The sequence below is a fragment of the Aethalodelphis obliquidens genome, unplaced genomic scaffold, assembly GCF_003676395.1.
Source record: "Aethalodelphis obliquidens isolate GAN/ISIS:26980383/991018 unplaced genomic scaffold, ASM367639v1 scaffold46, whole genome shotgun sequence".
Classification (NCBI taxonomy): Eukaryota; Metazoa; Chordata; class Mammalia; order Artiodactyla; family Delphinidae; genus Aethalodelphis; species Aethalodelphis obliquidens.
Window position 1 is genome coordinate 9,819,364 of NW_020837990.1, and position 20,985 is coordinate 9,840,348.

At 52.3% G+C, this 20,985-nt stretch overlaps 1 protein-coding gene across 1 annotated transcript in view; it reads right to left on the reverse strand.

The window, feature by feature from the left end:
* Window positions 1–861: 861 nt before the first annotated feature.
* ZBTB16 (zinc finger and BTB domain containing 16) overlaps window positions 862–20,985 on the reverse strand; it is a 194,507-nt gene continuing 174,383 nt past the window's right edge. The window contains exons 5-7 of the mRNA XM_027082257.1: window positions 12,778–12,948; window positions 7,768–7,935; window positions 862–5,752 (exon numbers count right to left, since the gene is read on the reverse strand). Of these exons, the coding sequence (XP_026938058.1) occupies window positions 5,523–5,752; window positions 7,768–7,935; window positions 12,778–12,948 (569 nt within the window). The 3' untranslated portion in view covers window positions 862–5,522. The remainder of the gene's footprint in view (window positions 5,753–7,767; window positions 7,936–12,777; window positions 12,949–20,985) is intronic.

The following is a 20,985-nucleotide window of genomic DNA, read 5'->3' on the forward strand; positions in this document are numbered from 1 at the left end:
GGGTACGCACCTCACAAATGTGGCATAAGAGTGCCACATAAGTGAGGCTGGGGTGTAAGGTATTCTCTTTCCCATCCCCAGACAGAAATCTCGGATCCTCTCCACCCAAGAAAAGGCAGAAGGGGCAAAGCACTTTTTAAAAAGGGGGGACACTTCAAGCCAGAGACAACTGAATTAACTTTATTCTCTTCTAACTGCAGATTCAAGGTATACAACTGAACATTGCTATTTTTCTTATGAGACTTATAAATAAAAATACAAAAAATGTTCACTACAAAAAAATCTACTGTTAGTAGGATGTAAAAAATATTCTCTTTGCTATAGAAGGCACAAACTTCACTTAGTGACACATGGAGAGAGAAAAAAACCTGCAGCAGTAATTTCATATTTTCTTTTTTTTTTTCTTTTTCTTTTTAAACCTTGTCAGAAACACTGAAATTACAAAGAAACGCATCAATCTACACGAAACGAAGGCAGATGCGGAAAGCTGCAACCAGGACCGCACAAGTTCCCAAGTTTGGGTGAACTGCTTCAGGGCTAGGACAGATAGGGCTGGCGAGCACAATGTGGGGTTGCAGGGCTGGGCTGGGGCCAGAGCGGGCAAGAAGAAGGGGAGAGTGAAAGAGAGAATGAAACAAACAGAAGTGAGAGGGGAGGGAAGGGAGGAGGGATGGAGGGAGGGAGAGAGAAAGAGAAGAGGGGGAGAGAGAGAGAGAGAGAGAAGGGGGGGGGGGAGAGAGAGAGAGAGAGAGAGAGATTTGTACAAAAAGTAACCAGTAAAATTGAAGAAACAAAAATTGGGCAACCTCCTAAAATTAGGCTAAGAGGAGGTGCTGAGGTAGACATGAACTAGAACATCAATTAATTAAAAACACTATTCTGTAATACAGAGCAATTGGACTGGCACTTGTGCTGTCACGACAGAAGACAAGCCATGAAAACAAACAGATAACAAAACAAAACATAATACCCAAACCAAAAGGCTTAGTTTTGCTTGGTCCAGCAGGGCAGCAGAGCCCTCAGTGCTATAATTTACATACGTATATATATATATTTATCTTTATATATATGGGTCGGATGTCATGGTGCACCACCACGGCCTCTTAACCTTACAAAGATCATGCATAACACTATGTGAACGTCTCCTATGACACACGCCAGGAGGCTGGTACCCTGTCTGCAAACTGGGATGCCAAGGACTCAGGGAGGCGGGGCTTCAGGCTAACAGGCCTGCAGGGCCTGAACACCCTCTCCCCAGCCCTTTTCCCCTGACCCAGCTCCCCTGGTCTGTCTTGCACTCCTCCTGGTCGGCTGTGCCTTTCTCCTCCACCCATCAGTCTCACTGCGTAGGGATAGTCTGGCCTTCTTCCCTCCTACTGAAATATCCAGGTAAGTGCCACCATGAACCTCCAGGAAGGAGGAAACAAGAAGGGAGGGAAAGAAAAGATTTAACATAGCCCTAGGAAGGACGAACACAGTCCGATCTTTCCCCCCTTTTCTGTCCTATGTCCCGTGCCCCCAGCTTTCACCCTCGTTGGGCTTGCAGGGAATTGGCCACAAATCTCCCCCAGTCCCCCCAGAGTCAGAAGGCTGCCCCCACCACTGATCACTCCCCTGTAAGGAGATGAGCCAAAGGGCCCCGTCCCTCCAAGGCCTCAACACCCCAGCAGCCAGTTGTACCAGTAGCATCTGGAAGGGTACCAGACACTTGTGAAAAATTGCAGCAGGTTTTCTTTTTTTTCTTTTCTAAACATGGAAAAACTGTTCAGGCACAAAGATTAAACAAGCCCGCGTTGCATCCCTGGATTGTACGGAATCACTGGGTCCCCCAGCCTCCCTTCCCACCCCTATACCCCAGATCTCCCTTCCCCGTATTCGTGGCCTCCTCCAAAGCAGCCCAAAGCAGCAATGATATGTACTATTTTATATCTCTCTCTTGCTATATATATATATCTCTATATATTTGTCTATCCTATATACACATAGGATTTTAATGCTTTGAATGAGTGAAGGAGTGAATAGGGAAAGAGCACATGAGTGAGGGGGAAATGTCACCAAAAGCATTAAGGGACACGCTTATAGGAGCTGAACGTAGGAAAGGAACTATTAATCCACTTGGACTTTCCAGGCTGGAGAAAGCTCACTGTGCTGGATAAGGCAGTAGCAAGTAGGGTTGTCAGCAGTACCACAGCCAAAGGCAGCAGGGTGACCAAGGGGCCAGATGGCAAAGAAGAGGGATCTCACCTGGGGAGAGAGCAGTCTCCACCCTCCTCGTCTCCTTAGCCCTCTTCGTGCAGACACATCTAAAGCCTCCAGATGATTTCTGACCCTCACCTTGGCCATTAGGCCTGGCCACCTTGGCAAGGTCAGAATTCTTTTGTCTTTGTGAGCAGGAAGTTGGGAAAGAGACGTGTTGGAGTCTCTTCAGGGTGTCCGGGGCTTCATGGGAGAGGAGGGGAGAGTCCAGTACAGAGGTCTCCCCACTCAGCATCCTTCAGAGACCCCATGCCCCGACCCTCTCTCCCTACCTCTCGACCAGGATCCCTCCCTCCGGGATGGTGGGGGCAGGCAGGGGCTGCTTAGGTACCATCCAATGCTGCAACACCAGATTACAACAATACTGCATGATTTAACACACAACCGCACACAACAAGCACACGCACACACACGCACGTACAAAGGGATATTTTGTTGGTGGTGGTGGCGAATTTTTTTTTTTGTTTTTTTTTTGTTTGTTTTTTTTTTTCCTATTCACATTACGAAAGGAAAGGGCAAGGTCCGGTAGAACTGATGAAGGAACTAACAAATATTACAAAAATATTACAATTTGTAAATATTAGCTCAACCCTCTCAGCTTTTACGAACAGCGGAGGAGACCCGGCTGTGTGGGAAGGGTAGGGGAGACGGAGAGGGGTTAACTAGGTCTATGGAATAGTTTGATTTTTCTTTTCCTTCCCCACCAAAGTTGAATGACATCTTGCTGTTCAAATACTGTTTTCTGGGATTTACAGATCCCCTGAGGGCCAGCCTGTCCCCTCTTCTTCCCAGATTGGGGGAGGCGGCAATAGTGCACAAAGGTTTCTTACAGACTGCCCCTCCCCCAATGATTCCACTCTTTTCACATTATAAACATGACAACTGCTCTAGTTACATATTTCAAGTTTAACTTTTTTTTTTCCTTTCCAAAGCACTAAGTCATTATTATAGTTGCAAAATAGCATCCTCCCTACATTATCATCCCCAATCAACGGTCTAGTGACCCAGTCCCCCCTGTCCGTATCCCCCCAACACACAACTTTTAAGGCCTTCAGATTTGGTGGGTGAGATTACAGGGGAGGGCAGGAGGGATGGGGCCGAGGGACAGGGGGGTGGTCACAGCAGCACCCATCCCTCCGACTTCCCTGTATGCCTCACAACCCTTCTCCCCAAAACCGCTTCCCTAAACCACTTTTTATAACCTAAGATAAAAATGCAGCCACAACTTTCTCAGAGAGAGAAAAGGAAAGAAAAAAACCACAACTCTTACAAATAAAGCATGAGATGAAACGGGAAGACCCGTCCCAAAGCGAACACAAATATTGCAAATGTGCTTTCCAAAAATTCAGGGAGGGGAGGCTGGGAGAAGTGGGGGGAAGCAGAGCAGCAGGGTGGGAGGCATGAAGGGAACAAAAGAACTGGACAAACGTAAGAGGTAGCTTTTAGAAAAACAACACCCCCGCCCCATCGCAACAACACCCAGGCCGGCTTGTCCCCGACCAGCCCTGAAAAGAGACCAGTCTGGGCAATGATAATACACACAGAGGTGGGGTCACGCCTTGGCAGGGATCTGAAGAACACAGGCCCCCAGACCCGGATGACCCAGCCAACTGTAAGAAAGGTGGGATTCTCTCCAGAGTGTTTTAGGCAGGATGACATCACGCCTGGGCTGAGCCGGCTGTGATTCTGCCGTGCCCCCAGCACCCCGTCCGTCCACGGCAGGCACCCACCTTCTGCCTGGGCCTCCCATCCAGATCCTGAGTACTCAGCCCCTTCCGCACGGCCCCCTCCAGCTGGGAGGCTCATTGCTAGGGGACACGGGGAGGGCCTTGGCCAGCTGAAGCCTATTAAACGCGCCATTAACTTACACAAGAAACAGAAAAGAACACTCTCCCCATCCTTCCAGCCCCCAACCAAAAAAGAGATACAGGCAGGGGTCAAAAAAGCTCATGAGGTCACAAAAAACTGAGGTAATTCAAGTACAATGTGCTAACAGGTGAACAGAGGACACAGAAAAGAAGCAAAACATAACACGAGGCAAAGCGCTCTCAACTCCTTCTCCCCCACCTCCTCCCCGTGGACTGGGGGGCCCTGGGAGCCAGGAATTCTGTACCGCCCTCTGGACCTGGGTTTTCCCATGGAGCTCAACAGGTCTGGGGTCCCGTGTATTCAAAGGGTCCCCGGCACGACTCACTGACACCCTCCCGGGGCAGGGGTCCCCCTCCAGGTGTAGGGCACCTCTGGAGAAGGACATCCACATCCCTCCATGGGCAACGAGCCCTTTGGTGGATCCCTCCTCCTAGGGGCTGAAGGAGGGCCGCAGGGGGTTTGTGTTTGTGTGTGTTTGTTGGGTGGGATAGTGTGTATTTAGTTGTTTCCTTTTTCCATTCTGGAAGCAAAAGCAGCTCAGCAGGAATCTGGCTTAGGACAGGGCTGGACTGGGATGGGCCCTTCCATTTACTTCATCTGCGTTCTCAGAAAGCTGAGGGTGCAAGTGGGGGCTCTGGAGTCAGACACAGCTTCCCCAACAGGGAGCTGGAGGATGAGGGATCCGTATCCATGGGGGGCTGGGAGGACAGGAGTCAACCGGGGCCGGGCAGCCAGGAGCTGGAGGAGGGGCTGAGAGCCTCATGATGGGGCACCCAGGTGTGGTGGAGCGGAAGAGAGCAACAGATGAACTGAGCGACGGGAAGGGCAGGAGAACCCCTCCCGGCCCAGTCTGCCCCCAGCAAGCTAGAGCTGCCGTCGTCTGTGTCAGCCAGTGAGCCCGCCCAGCCCCAGCATCTGCAGGCCCCCTTCCCGCACCCCCAGCCCACCCACCCCTCAGCCCCCACCTCCCGAGGGGTCAGTGAGAGCACGGCAGGCAGAGGTGGTTTGGCTCTGACTGGAGGAGCCTCCCCCCTTCCTAGTCTCCATTTCCGGACACAAAAGGAGGATCTGGGCGGAGGGAAGAGAAGAACATCCCACCATCCGAGCTGAACAAAAGCCCCTCCACCTCCATCCAAGAAGAGCAGGCCAAGCTCCAGCCGGGAAAGGAGGGATGGAGGCCCAAGGGGAGGGGCTCAGCCAGGCATCCAGGTCACCTGGGGCCCCAGAGAGAACCCAGAGCCCGACAGCTCCCAGGTTTCCTTCTCCTTCTCTCTCTCTTTTTTCTTTGTTGTTTCTCGTTTGTTTGTTTTTTGTTGTGTTTTCCTCACGGTCCTCCTGGACGTCATCCTGCTCCGTCTCTACTCCTCTTGTCCCCCGCCGCCCCCGCCGCAGGCGCCTCACACATAGCACAGGTAGAGGTAAGTCTTCTCTATCCTCCAGTCGGGCGGGATCTCCTCGGGCTTGTGGCCCTTCATGTGCTTCTGCATGGAGGACAGGCTGGGGCAGTACTCCGTGCAGATGGTGCACTGGTAGGGCGACGCGCCGTTGTGCGTCCGCAGGTGCTTGATCATGGCCGAGTAGTCCCGGGAACGCTGGTGGCACAGCTTGCACTCAAAGGGCTTCTCACCTGTGGGGGGAGGGCAGGAGAAGGCCAGGACAGAGGGAGGGGGCTGTGACATGGGCCCCAGGGACGTTCTGCACCCTGAGCGCCCCCCGGGCTTGCTGGACACTCCCATCCCTCTAGGTCAGCACTCTCCAGGGCAATGGACGCCCCACCCAGCGTGGCAGCCGCGAGTCGCTTCTGGCTCCTGAGTGCCACTGGGAACTACACTCTTTTTTTTCTTTTTCTTTTTTAATTGAAGTATAGTTGATTTACAATGGTGTGTTAGTTTCCAACGGATTACATTCTCAATCTTGTTCACTGTAACTAATGTAAATAGCTAGTGGCCACGATGTAGGCCAGCTCCAGCCCCTGGACCTATTCTTAACTCTCTCGGGGGCACGGACTCTCCCCTTCCTAAGAAAGGAAAGGGAGGTCTAGAAAAGGGCCCGCGAGGCCTCTCAAATGCTTAGGGGTGGCTCTTCAGCACACAGTTCCTTCCAGGGGAGCAAGGGGATGGAGTCCTTACAGGGCTACAGATGGTGGGGAACAGAGGCGGAGTAAAACCGAGGGGACCCCATCCTGCAAACGTGCTAAACCTGGGAATGGCTACTTCTCTAAGGCTCTAGAGCCTGCCCTGGACCCTGCCTTCCCCTCTGGGGCCGGAATGGGGGAGGGACAGAGAACCTGGGAGTACATGGCCACACCCAAGCTGCAACCGGCCCACCCTCTGTTCCAGTCCCCTGGAGCTGAGCAGAGGATGTGAGGGAACCTTGCTCTGATACAGTAATTAACTGGCCAGCCTTCTTGCTATTGATACTCCTCTGTGCAGAGGGCCCTGCAAAATAATGAAGTAATGAACAGCCAAAGTGATCTAACTATCGACCAGCTGTTTACAATAGTCAGCGCCAGCACACTTAATGATACACCTGCCGGGACACGTCTCCCACAAGGGGCTCTGGGAAATCCTGGGGGTCACTCTAGTTGTCAGCAACGAGCACCCCATCCTCTCCTTGAGGCTCAAAGCAGAGCTATGACAACATGTATCCTCTGCTTACTGCTCCCTCTGTCCACCTCCCCTCCCGGGAAAACACACTCTCTCCCCTGGGCCAGCAGGACCTATCTGATCACCTCTCCCCATTCCTCTGCTCAGGCAGCTGTTTCCCCTGATCAGGGGAGCCTTCCTACTTTGCCACATTCCACTACCTTCCACTATGTCTCACCCTCACAGGAAGTCCTTCTATCTACCCCCCAACTGGCAGTGTACTGTAAATGGTGAACAACTGGCTCTCCAAAAGCCCTGATTTGGTAGCATTTGCTGATGGCCATGTTGTGACCCCTCCCACTGTAGCCAATTTTAAGCGACCAAGGTGGTGACACAGAACACGCGGCTGGAAAGAGATGTGCACGATGGCTTTCCCAGGCAGGCTTGGGCCGGCTCCAGCATCCACGGCCCCCAGCTCTGGCAACTCTGGATATCGGGACCACTTCCACCTGTTCTGTCCTCAGGCCCCAACAAAACAGTTGCTCACATTTCTTTTATGTAAAAAGGAACATGAAGGCCCTTTGAAATGGTAAAATATTAACCATGTAGAGGGGTTAGTAAATTCAACTGCTTCTCTCATCGTTGAACCGAACTCAATCGAACCTACAATTTTTCCCAACCCTCATCATAACCTAACTTAATGTCGCCTAGTTCTTCCTGTAACCCTCAAGTCACGTGAAATCACCTTAGCCTTCACTTTCAGCTAATCAGGCCAGCTGACCCCCAATTCAGGATTCAGGAATGGATATCCTCTGTGAGCTCTTGGTATGGCCGCCTGGAAGGCTAGTCTGGGCTCCTGGAAAGAGCGCTGTGATGGATTAGCAAGGTCGGCCTCACCCTCGCAGGGAGGAAGTGGCACTCAGGTCACCGTAGTAACACTTAGCAGAAGCTGTTCCACTCTTCGGTTCAGCCTGGGACCATGGGCACCCGGGATTCTCTGCAGACCCACCTGCCCCTGCCCACTCCCCGCCCGGAGCCAGCTGTGTGTCCTCAGTACCTGTGTGCACTCGATAGTGTGTCTCCAGCTGGTGCTTGAGGCTGAACTTCTTGCCGCAGCCGTTGCACTCGTAGGGTTTCTCGCCCGTGTGGATGCGCTTGTGGCTCTTGAGTGTGCTCTCATCCCGGAAGCAGCTGCCACAGAACTCACACTCGTACGGGTGGTCACCTGTGGGGACAAGGGGCTGGATCAGGCCCCCGCCTCCCCCGGGCCCCTCTTTAGGGGACAGTAGGGCAGGTTCAGTGTGCCGGGAGGATGAGGCTGCCTAGAGTCGCCACCTCCAGAGATGACTGAGGGACCCTCCACCCCCTGCCAGCCCCTTAGCATCAACAGGGAGCACGCCTGTGCACACGTGTCCGTACTTTACCGTGGCCCAGTGGCCATCCACGCCTCAAGGGCCAGTCTCGGGAAAAGAGAGCCCGTTTGGTTCAGGGATGAACAGAGCCACCAGAAAGCAGGTCCCCTGAGGGCAGAGCAGACCCAGGGGCTTCGAGACCCTTCCCCCAGCTTCCTTTCCTCTAGGTCAGGGGCAAAAGCCATTCCAGCCTGACTCCCCTACCCTCAAAAAAATCCCTCCAATGTTCTCACTGTCCCCCAAATTCCTTCTGCTCTTTCCCTCCTCTACAGGCTTATGCAACCGTTCTTTTCTGCGTGATTTCCTCTTCTCTCCTTGGCGAACTCCTAGTCACGCATCCAAGTCCAGCTCATGTGTCACCACGGTTTGGAAGTTTCCCTTTAGCGCTACCCCCACTGTCCCCTGCTCAGGCAAATTGAGTCACTTTCTCCTCTGTCCCCAGAGAGAAGAAATGTCCAGCATTTTGTCCTTTTACTAGTAGTAGTACAATTTTGATGGTACTTTCTATTAAAATGGCCCACATTTGTTGAATGCTCACTACTGTGCTAAGAACTTCACATGGATCAATCATATCACGTAATCATCACAACAACCTTACAAGGAAGACAGTATCATTCTCATTTTACAGAAGAGAAAAATGAGATGTTTAGAGATGCTTAAACATGGTCCCTGAGGTCAAAGAGCTAATAAAGAGCTGAGCTGGGATTCAGATCTGGTTCCAGAATCTGGACACTGGATACTTACCGGACTGCTAACTGACAGGCTGTGTTGCATCTGCTGTGACGCCCACCGTGCCCACAGACTACGAGCACCGTGAGGACAAGAAGGGAAGCTTGTTCATCCCTGTAGCCTCAGCACGCAACACAGAGTAAACCCTAAGCAGACGCTCGGGAAATGTCAGTATATGAAACTCGGGGAGAACTGCCTTTCCCCGGCCTGGAATCCATGCCCAGCAGCCTCCTTTCTGAGGATGGGGTGCGGGGATTAACCATCTTTCCCTTTGTACCCGAAGTGGGGGCTTTGTGGGGATGAAAGGTGAAGACTTCAGCTACTTATTTATTACAGGAGTGAAGGCACAGACAATAAAGACAGATTGATCACCCCAGACTTTGTTCATGAATATTTAAATATCGCTGATTCGTCTTGTCACTGTAATTACAATTTCTCTGGGCTGCACCTCCACCAGCCATCGTTTATGGTAAAGAATGGCCCACTGTATTTCACTTGTCCCTCTGCAGATGCGCAGGGCTGCCAACCGTGTAATGTCCTCTGCATTTCATACATTTTCTTCAGCCGCTGAAGGTTTAAGTCATCCACAATGACCTACGTTTTTTCATTATCCCCATGTCAAACTGCGCTCGTGCCTGGGCATAAATTGTCCTTCTCGTTATAGACTTGCATGCCTGCGCCTTCACTTCCTCTTTCAAATGATATTTTACTCTCTTCTCTCTCTCCCCTCCTCAGGCTGCTAACGAAACCTCCCCCTTCTCGAACGCAAGCCCCTGCACCCTCACCCATTCTCATCTCTTCTGATGGCTCTGAAGGGTTTTTAAGGCTCTGTGGGGAGAGGACGCTGCGGTCTGCTCCCTGGCGGGCTCTCTCACGGGTGGAAGGTTTGCAAGAGGCTCCGAGGGTGTAGACGGGTGGGTGGGAACGCTTCCATCGGAGGGGTAGGATGGAAGAAGCTCAAAGAGCAAAGCCACTCTAGGGGGCCCTGCCCTGGGCTCAGAGGAGAGCCTCCACGCGCAGATCTGGGGACGAGCGGATTCCTGAGTTCCAGGCACCTGCCCGCGCCCTCACTGCTGGGGCTGTGCAGACTGGCCCGTCCCCAGTCGCCAGCCCCATCCAGCCCCAGGGAAGGAGAGGCCCATGCAGACCCTGCTCCTAATTAGCTGTGTGTCTAACAGAGGGAGGGTTGGTCTGTGCACGCCTGGGCCTGTGTGCCACTCTCTCTGCGTGTAGACGTCTGCACACACAGCCCCGTCTGACATCCGACTCCCCTCCTTACTGAATCGGCAACGATTACAACTTTAATCAAGAATTCGGTATCCTCATTAAGATATAAATAAATAAATAAAGCAAGGGCCACGTGAGACTTCAGAGGAGCCGGTAATGAAAACGTACATCGGCAGCCACACGGTGGGTTGGGGGGTGGGCACCGCTGTCTGTCTGTGCCTTTCCCCTCCAGAGGGGGGCCCTAAGAGTTTAAAAAACAAAAGGTTAAGGCAGAGAGGTTGGTTTGATCAGATTTTTATGAATTTAATGATGAAGTGGATCACATGTGACATGAGTTTAAATATGAAATGTCTCGAGTCAGCCCAGGGAAAGGAATAAAAAGTTAGGGGGGGAGAAAAAAAAGACACCAACACACACACACACACACACACACACACACACACACGGATTTTGAAACATGGCAAGCACCTGGCCTAAAATCCTCACCCCGTGTCAGTGTTGCCATAATGTACACAAAACTGGCTGCAGGATTCAAAATCCAATTTGTGGTAGGTTGATTAACTCCGTAGCCTCTTTAATGAGCTTGACATTAAGTACAGGACAAACGAGACTAATGAGAGCCCCCCTCGGGCTTGCCCAGTGCACCTGTGACCCCAGCGGTCTGTCCTCACCTGGTGGCCTCCCTGGCACTGTGGCCAAGCCCAGTGTCATCCCTCCCACCCCAGCCCCATCCTGTCGGCTACTCAGCTCCCCCACTCAGCACAGCGGAGAGTTTATTAGACGATGCGCCGTGTGAGTCAGGGATCCATCAATGCCGAGAGCGCGGCTGGACTAACCTACCCAAAACAGCTGCTGACGCTCAACGCCCGGCCGCAGCAGCAAGTGGGCCAAGAACAAGGGAATATTAATGAGGCATCGTGCGGGGTGTGCTCAGCCTGGGCGGGGCTGTGCGCACAGGGCCTCACTGGTGTGAAATCCATGGGTGTTGGAGTAGGCAGCACACGTGCTCCATGTTTCCTAGGTGAAAAGCAAGTACTTCTCCTAAACGGTGTCTGGAAATACTCCCTCCCCATGGATCTGAGCCATGACTGACACAGGGCCCGGGGGCATTTTGATATCTGAGCTCTCAGGAGCTAGGGTGGGCAGGGCAGGGCGTATCCTGGGTGGACTTAGCAGGACTGGGATCATTCCAGTCACATGAATCCGACTGATGGGGCCCAGCAGAGTGCTCAGAAGTGGCTGAAAGGTAACTGGCCACCTTTGATAAGGCTGAACTTGGGGGCCCAGTGGGGGAGGTGTTGACAGGAAGGTGCATGTATTGGGTTGGCCAAAAAGTTCGTTCGGGTTTTTCCTGTAACATCTTGCCAAAAACCCAAGTGAACTTTTTGGCCAACCCGATACCTGCAGGGGATGCTTATGCGGTCACTACAGAGAAAGCCCTTGTCAGCATCCCTTCCTCCTCTGCCCTTCTTGTCAGGCCTTCCCCTCGGAGACCTCCCCTTGTCCGAAGCCAGCAAATCTAACAAGTTCTAAGCAAATCTGGTGATGCTAAGGCAATGTGCTCCCCTGCACGGGACAGCATCCGGAAGCAGGAGTCCAGGCAGGCTCCTTGGCGAGGATGCCTACCGCGGGCAGGCCAGGCCAGCTCGGTCCCTGATAAACAAAGCCCCTCCCGTATTCAGCAGAGCCTGCCACTTAATCCCAGAGCATGATAAGACCCAAGAGTGAGGAAAGGGTCCTGCCAATGACGTCATGAGGCACACAGAGGTTTTTATACCCTCTCCAGCAGACATGAGAACATACCCTGTTACGTACTCAGAAAGAGAGTCTGCCTCTCTGTCTCCCTGGCTCCATCACCCACCTCTCACCCCAAAAGCAGGACAGAACACACACAAGCAAAGACACATGCAGACTCAGAAACAGGCAATCCTTTATCCATGTACAGCCAGAGAAAGGAAGGCTTTCAAGTCACCCATGACCTTGCTAGAGGGTCAGGGGCCGCTGCAAGGAAGCAAATGCCTCTTGGCTCTCAGGACCACGTATCCCAGCCCAGACCCCTTGACTCACAACTACTCTCCTCCCCCAGCACCTCCAACTGGCTAAGCAGGGATGTTTCATGGCTCACTGTTTATACGACCTCACTGTCTCCCCTAAACAGGGCTAAGGCCCAAGTATAGAACGTGTGCTTCTGTTACTGGGGAATAAGCAGGACCACTTCTGCCACGTTCCCTTGAGAGCCCAAGGCCGACCTCAGGAGTGTGTGTGCACTGTGTGTGTGTGTGTGTGTGGAGGGGGCCAGCAGTGGGAGGGGGAAAGGCAGAGACAGAGACCAAGAAGGCAGGTTTTTCTCAAAATTCGTCTTGGTCCACCTGCATCAGAATTCCTGGGGAATATTTACTAATAATGTTGAGTTTCAGATGCCACCTATACCCACTGAATGGAAGTTTCTGAGCATGGGACCCAAGAGCCTGCATTTCTAATGAGCACCCTCTCTGTCGGGCACAGAGATGTTGAGAACCAAAGGTGCCCAGGGTGGGACAGGATAAGAACCGTCCACGTTGACCTGCACCTCAGAGGCCACTGCATGCCCGACGCTTGAGCAGAGGAGGGCTGAGGGCACCCCCGCCAGATGTGTTTGGAGGGAAATGCAGACAGTGGTTCCCAGAGACCCTGCCCTGCCCGTCCCCGGCCGGGCCTACCTGTGTGTGAGCGCAGGTGGCGTTTGAGGGCTGTGTGGCTGGGGAAGGTACGGTTGCACTCGCTGCAGATGTAGCTGCGCACGCCCGCGTGGACCTCCATGTGCTGCTGGAGCGCACTCTGGGCCTGGAAACGCTTCCCGCACAGCAGACAGAAGACAGCCATGTCCGTGCCTGCAGGACACAGCGGGGGAAAGCCTCAGGGCTGGACACAGGCCTTCTTCACCCAGCTAGGCTGGAGCCAGAGCCAGCGTCAGGCCAGCACCCCGGGCAAACCCAGAGGTGGTGCAGGCCACGCGATGCTGCTGGAGCCCCCGCTGTGCGGCTCCAACGGTGGACAGAATCCACTTACTTCCTGCCCTCATGGAACCTAAAGTCTAGTGGGAGAAAGACATTAATCAAACACATCAGAGCAGCAAATGAGTCTGCAATCGTATGGAGGTCTGTGTCAAAGGCAGGGTACCAGGAAGGCATCTATCAAAGGGACTTTCAGAGCCTGGCACAGGAGGCGGGGCATCAGGCCGGCCTCTGTGAGGAATCACAATAATGGAGATGATACATGCCAGCCATCGTTCAAGTGTAACTAACTTAAAAATCCCATCTCCAAAAGGTGGGCTCTGCATCCTCACCCTTCAGATAAGGAGAAGGAGGCACAGAGAGGCTGAGTTACTTGTCCGAAGTAGCACAGAGCTCGCAAGCAAACAGGGCTGGGATTCAAACCCAGGCAACCTGGATTTGATCCGCTCCTAACGCGAGCTACAGACCCGATTCTCTTAACCACGTCTCCATTCATTAATGCGTACATCTTAAGGGTCCATTCATTCAAGAAATATTATTTTAGTATCTTCTATAAGGAGGACTCTCTCCTTTGGCCCTGGAGATGTAGCCATGGAAAACCGTACCAAGTGCCTGCCCTCATCATAGATGTTACCCAGCACACTGGGCCATGAGGAGAGCATTCCAAGAAGATGGAATAGTATCTTTGAACTGGAGAGAAACGTGACGGGTCAGAGGATAAGACAGAACAGGTCACCTGAGGAGGCAGAAAGAAAGTAGAGCGGAGGTCAAAGAAGTAGGCAGGGCCAGCTCGTACGGGGTCTTGAAAACCATGTTAAGATCTTTAGGCTTCCTCCCAAGACCAACGGGCAACTGTCAAGGGATTTTAAGCTAATGAGGGACATGAGATTTTCATTTAACTCTGTCTGGTTGTTCCCTGCGCTGATCAGAAGCACGGGTAGGTACCCCATGGTACCCTACAAAGGCAGGCTGCCATTTTCTGTCTGTTATCAACCCCCTTCCTGATGCTGCTCTGGGACCATGGCCTTACGGGGTTCAGCACCACAGGAGGAAGCATCTAAACCTTCCAAGGACTCACCAGTAGCCCCTTGTCTACCGTTTTGGATTCCATTTCCCTAAGCGTGTCAGCCCCCTGCCCCGGGAAGCTCCCCATCTGCTCGTCTCTCTTTGCCGGCATCTGGGCATTATCACCTGTGGTCAGCCCAGCGCTGCCTCCCCCGTGTAAAGGACACAAGCAAGAAAGAGGGTCAGGCCCAGTGCCTGGCAGCCCAGAGTGGAAGGTGGAGCAGAGCTTTGGCTGTGGCAAGTCGTGGGCTGCTCAATGTGGCATCAGGGAGCTCCCGGCGGAAAGAGGGTGACAAGAAGGACAGCACAGAGCGCCTGTGGCCTCCGGGGTCCATCAACAGAAATAGCAAATGGAAGGCCCGTTCTGGACAACTCAGTCCCATTCATGGCTGGGTTTGCAATGAATGGACTGGCGGGAAGGCAAAGACGGCCTCTCATTCTCCCCAGCCCCCCACCCCTCACAGCACCTTCAGCCATGCTCATCACACCTGCAGACAGACATCGCCTGCATCCAGGTCCAGGGAAGGCTGAGCAGGGGATGTGGAATATCAGCAAGGGCACAAATTTGCTCCTGGACTCAAAGAGCAGACGGGAAGGGGAATTACTACAGGCCGTGTGCTAGGTGCTCTATCTGTTGTCATCTCGTTTAAAACGTGCAAGGCAGGATTCTCGTGCCCCTTTGTACAAATGGGAAAACAGAGTGATTAAGTAACTTGCCTAAGGTCACACAGTTAGAAAGAAGCAGAGCTGGGATTGTTAAATGCTTCAGTATGTCTGATTTCGGAAATCACAGGGCTGGGCTCATGTCTCCCTCTGGATCTGCCACCTGTCTGCATGGGCTTCTCTGGGAAGAGGCACAATAATGACACCAGCGAGGCAGCTCCAACCCAGCTGGTTCAGGAGCCCCAGTGCATGCAGGGCCCACCCTAGCAGCAGCTGGAGAACCTGGGCCAGGAGGCGTGCAGTGGAAGCCAGGTCACAGGGTAAAGCTCTCTGAAGCCTTCCTACTCCACTGGGCGCCAGCAAGACCTCTGCAAGGTACTCGGGTGCGGGCCCCACTTGACTGAGGGGGCGCACTGATGGGAGCGGTCTGCCCAGCAGAAGCAGACGACGGCTGACAGTGGGTCCTCAAAGCCCAGTCGGGCCTGGCCAGCCTGCCCCAGAATGGCGTCCATCTGCAGCATGTCCTGTGACGTGGCACGTTGTGGCTGCTTCATCCTGAGGGCCCCCAGCACCAGCCCCCTCTCTGGCCCTAACCTCACCCCACAGAGAGTCCTGATGAAGCCAGACATCAAACATCTGCCTTTTATCAGTAAGACGGAGCAGGCTTCCTGGGCAAACCACGCCCTTTAAGAGCCCAGGTTTCTCCTTATGCATTCTCCGAAGTCCTCAGTGTGGAAGGAATCTGCGTCAGAAGGAACATGAATGACATTCCCAGGAGGACACCCGAGCCTAGAAAGCCAGGCCCAGGGACTTCCCTGGTGGTCCAGTGGTTAGGACTCCATGCTTCCAATGCAGGGGTTCAATCCCTGGTTGGGGGACTAAGATTCCCACATGCCTTGTGGGAAGGATGGAAGGGAGGGAGGGAAGGAAGAAGGGAGGAGAGAAAGAAAGAAGGAAGGAAGGAAGGAAAGAAAGGAGAAAGGAAGGGTGGAAGGAAGGACGGGAAGAAAGAAAGGAAGGAAGGAAGGAAGGAACGAAGGAAGGAAGGAAGGAAGAAAAGAAAGAAGGAGGGAAGGCAAGGGAAGGGAAGGGAAGGAAGAAAGAAAGGAGGAAAGAAGGAAGGAAAGGAGGGAAGGAGGGAAGGAAGGAAAGAAAGAAAAAGAGAGAGAGAGATAAAGAAAGAAAAAGGAAATTGCATAGACATCTTTTTAAAAAAGCCAGGCCCAGAGGAGCTCTGAGGGTCAGTACCACTGCAGGGCAGACTGAGAACCCTGCAACCTCACCCCTTCCCGTCTTCCCAGGGCCCCAGAGCTGCCCCACTATGTGGTCTCTTCTTCTCAGGAATGGCTGAACCCATTTCGTGTCCATTCAGCTGACTCGGTGAATATCACCTAGCGTAGGCACTGTGCTAGGTGACAGGAGGGATGCTGAGATCAACCAGAGAAATAGGGTCCCAGATTAGTGGGGGACACAGACAAGCCAACGACCAGCCAGAGGATAAGACAGGCTGATGCCAAGAGGGCTTCGGAGAATCTGAGTTAGGTTTTAAGAAATGAAGTGGACTGAGAAGCCAAGGACAAGAATGGGGCACGGGAGCCAGGCTAGAAACCCCACAAGCAAATTTCAGAGCAGGCAGGGGCAGAGGACAGACCCTGAGGATGAAAATGAGCAGGAAAGGTTATGGGGGTTTGGATGGCAGAGGGCCGCATCACCTGGTGGGACAGATTAGATTTCATTCTACAGGCAATGCAGTACCACGAAAAGAGGGGGTCGGGTGCTAGCCTGATCCAACCAGTATGTGAGGGCAATGCCCCTGGGGGCTGCAAGGGCACCAACAGCAGTGGCAAGTGGCTGAAAGCAGGGAGGAACATGACGGACTTCTGTGCTACCACTGGAGGAGAGTGGAGACCAGTCTAGGGTAGGGGCTGGGAGGACAGGAGGAGGACTGGAGAAGTGGAATCCAGGGCAGTGGCAAGACAGGACCCTCAGCCTGGGCTCGAGTCAGGAAGCGTGATGCATTTGAAGTCCTGGACGCCAGCTCTGTACCTTGGTGACAAGTTTAAAGTTATGCAGTGACCACCTGCAAAGGAAATGCTACAGTGTCCCTACAGTGGTCTCTCTCCCCTTCCTGGGACATCCCACAGGGCACAGGGGCTCTCCCTGGCCACCGAGACACTGCCCCAGGCTCAGACATAAAGAGACGGGGGCTCTGAGAACCCACATCCACTCTCCATTCTTCTGTTTGGAGACCAGCAGCTGAGAAGATGGAAAAATATTTTTAAAGGAAAAAGGAAAGAGCGGGGGGAGACACAAGAAAAGCTATTGGTGCATGCAAGTTAAGAATCTAGAGACGAGATTTGAGTTATTAAACAATTTGCCGTAGTTTCTGCCTAGCTGATTGTTCGCATGTATGATGAGTCAGGGCAGATTCTATTACACTGGGAGATTAAGCAAATAAATGCTAGCTTTTGGAAACACATTAAAATGTGGGGCTATGGAAATAAAATTATCTAGAAAATTGTATTAGCAATTCATTAGCTGCAGTGAGATGTTCGGCGAGGCAAGGGGGTCCGGCAGTGTTAGTGCTCTGCTTCCTTCAATGCCTGAGCCCCTGAGATGCTCACTGCTCCTTCCTCTGCTGTGGGGAGACCTCATGCCTGATACCAGTGGGGAGAGGGAAGGAGCCTCCACCGGTTGCAAAAGACATTCAGAAATCAGATGGTCAACATGCCACAAGGGAGACCAAAGAAGCACATGTGTCCTGGCTCTGCCACTTACTTGCCTTGTGACCAGGGCAAGTTGCTGAACTTCTCTGGACCAGAATTTGTCCGTCGTTTGACACATTGCTTGTGGTTGTTGAGAGCATCCAATGAGATACCCAAGTGAAAAAGCTTTTTGGCTATGAAGCGGTAGCAAAGCCAATACCAGCCCAGACGATGCCTTTGTCTGAATTAGAAAATCATGCCTCTTCCTCTGGGCAGACGCAGATCCTCGCCTGGGCACACAGCTCTGCAAGCAAAGACGGCTGGACTCCAGCCTCCATTTCTCCCTCAGCTGGGCATCCTCCTGCAGTGAACAACCTGGATACAGATCATGGCCGCCTTCCACCATACACAAGCCTAAGTTGTTTTCTCGACTCTGGGCTGCTTCTTCCAGGGACTGACCTTAGAGAAGGCATCATGGATGAGTGACACCATTTAGGACTCAGTGCCAAGAACACCTTCTTCCTCTGAGCCCTCATGATGCCAGCACAATTATTAAACCCTTTGTTGTACTCATTTTTGACATTCAGCTCTGTCTAGTAGATGGTAAGCCCTCCAAAACAGGGACTATTTTCTTCACTGTTATATCCCCCAAGATAAAGCACAGGGCCTGGCATATAGTAGGTGCTCAATAACTGCATGTTGCATTCAAGAATGAATAAGGAGCTGAGGGACAATCACAAAGGACAAAGGGGGGAAACAGGGTGGGGAAAGTCATGGTACAGAGCGATGGATGGCTAGAGCTGGGGGAAGCCCAGACCAAATGCAGCCATTACCGGGAACTTCCAACAAGGCTCTCCTTGCAAGTTAGTAATGCCCAGTAACCCCCGGACAGCTGATCTCGTTGGGGCCTCTCTTGTCTGTCTGGTGGGCTGAACAGGACTCCCCGGTTCTGGCTTCATGTCTGAGCTCTGTTGCTCAGAAGCGAAGACCCAGCCCATAGAAAAAGGACCAGTTTTACCACACCATGCAGTGAAACAGAAGACCCTGGTTCTAGCCCACAGGTGCAGCCCTTCCCAGCTCTGTGACTCTGAGCCAGGTAGCTGTTGCCCTTGGCCTCATTTCTTCATCTAGGAGATGGTATTCATGAGTAAGCTGCCCTTTCCACTACCAACCTCATAGTGCTGTTAGGAGGCAACTGGCAAACGTTATTGAGTATGTAAACCCTACAAATGTACTGTTTTCAATCAATCTGTAAATTTCAGTGTAAATCAGATACATCAATTAGCCTTGGCCCAAAGAAATAATTCACCAGGTCAAAGAACAGCACTTCCTCTGCTCTTCTGAAGAATGAATGGGGCTCAGTGTTAGGCTGGACCCCAAGGGTGTCTGCCTGAAGGGAAATTTCACTAGAAAGAGGGAATGGGTGTGGCAGGGTTGATGGAGAGAGGTCCCAGGTAACGTGCAGAAGGGCCATGCAAATATCTGTACCCTCACTTGCATCCATTCTATCTAGAGATGGTGACCCCACCATACCCACCTTCCACCCCCAAGGGCAGCACAGCCAATCTTGGCTGCAGGGCATGTACCACTCACAGATTCCCAATTTAAAACAAGTTAAATTTTAGCCAAAAAATGGGAGAAAGCCAAGGCTAGGGCGGAACAGGAGGCAGGAGGGGTGACACAAACCCAGGGTATTTATTTCACCCAGGTGATGACTGGGTCTGAAATTATGAGACACAAAAACCCTCATGTTGACACCTGTGCCATTTCCATACCAATTAGCTCTTTAATAGAAAGGAAGGAACAGGACCAGAGGGGTACACAGCCGGAGAAGATGTTCAGGGGCTACACCTTCTTGGAGCAAAAGGTTCTTATTATCCCTAGATATAAGCAGTTTCTTAATCAAAAGAGCAGAGGGATCTAAATATACTCGGGCTTTTTTTTTTTTTTGGTAAGCCGGCCGTGAGTGTACATGTGTGTGCGTGTGTGTGCGTGTGTCCTTGCACATGGACCAAGGATGGGCTTCTCTTGTCTAATTCCACCCAACCTCACCCAAGAAAGGAAGAGCTGCTTCCCCGCCCCCCTGCAACTTCTTCTCTCCAGAGGAAGAAAATATCATATTTAGGAGGTGTGAAAACCGTGACTTAAACTGGAACCACCTTCCCCCTCCAAATCCTCAGACATGCCTTTCTACTTCCTCTGACTCTCAGGATTACTCCTTCCTAAGACACCATTTCCAGTCCTGGGAAGCCTTGTAACCACACACCAAAACTGTCACAGAAACTGCCACCTCTTCCTCTTCCCCATCCTTCTCTTCCTTCCCCCCAGGTCATTGCTAAAAAAGTGGCAGAGCTGCATTATCCACTGTGCAGGAGGAAAAGACAGACAGAGACAAGCAGCCCAGGGCTGACTCACACCGGAGGCAGGAAGGCTCTGTCTGCATCTCAAGAGGCTGGGGGTGGTGGCGAAGGGGGGACAGGCCAGGGAGCAGACGAAAGGAAGCAAAAGCTCAGCTCATGACATTGGCAGGGGTGCCTCCCTTTTCATTCCTCCTGTGCCATCACTTAGGGCTTGGCTCCTTTGCAAGGGATCTACTGAAGAAAGCGTCAAGCCATCCCTCTCTAGCTCTCCTCCTGGGCATAAGTTGCAGCATCATTCGGGATGAGTCCTGAACTCCCAGCCTTCCTCAGAAGGCTAGCTACACGCACAAGGAGGGCCCAGTCTACCCAGCCCAAGAAAATGTCAGCCCGCCGACTGCGCACCCCACCCCGGGAACGACAGCTGCTGGAGAGTGGTAGACAAGTCCCCCTGTTTACTGCCTACAGCCTCTCTCCCAGGAAGGGTAGAGAAGGCTGAGAAAACATCTCTGCAAGGCTTGCCTCAAACCAAATTAGCCACAAGTCTGTGCTCCAGTGCTTGTCTCCTACGTATAGTCACCTACTGCTGGAGCACTTTTCATCGTCTGCTCAGTTATGTCTTCCCAAACCAAGCCAGGAGCTAAAAACCTTAGCATCTAGCCTTCTTGTCAATTTCAGTCTTGTCAATTCCAGTCTCGGTATCCAGGCCTCCCTACCCCTTTTTCCTTTCTTTCTTATCTGCTTAGAATCTTGGAAGGCACCCACATATCAATATAACCTTCTATTTCCACAAGGGAAAGGGGGAATGTTAGCGTTTTACATCAGTAGTCCAGGGAGCAGAGAGTTCTCAATGAATAAACAAATAGGGAGGAGCCGGAGTAGCTGATTCAAATTTGTTTTAAAACTAAGCCATGTCTCAGAGCACACACCTGTGCATGTATACGCGCGTGTGTGCACACACACACACACACACACACACTTGCTCACACACCCCTCTCAGTCAGTCTCTTGGGGAATGTGGCCACAGCCTCAGGAGGCAGCAGCTAACAATGCTGGCTCCCAGAAGCTGTGTATTTGTTTAGCAGTGAGCTGCAGACACAAGTGCATTTCATTACTCGGCACCT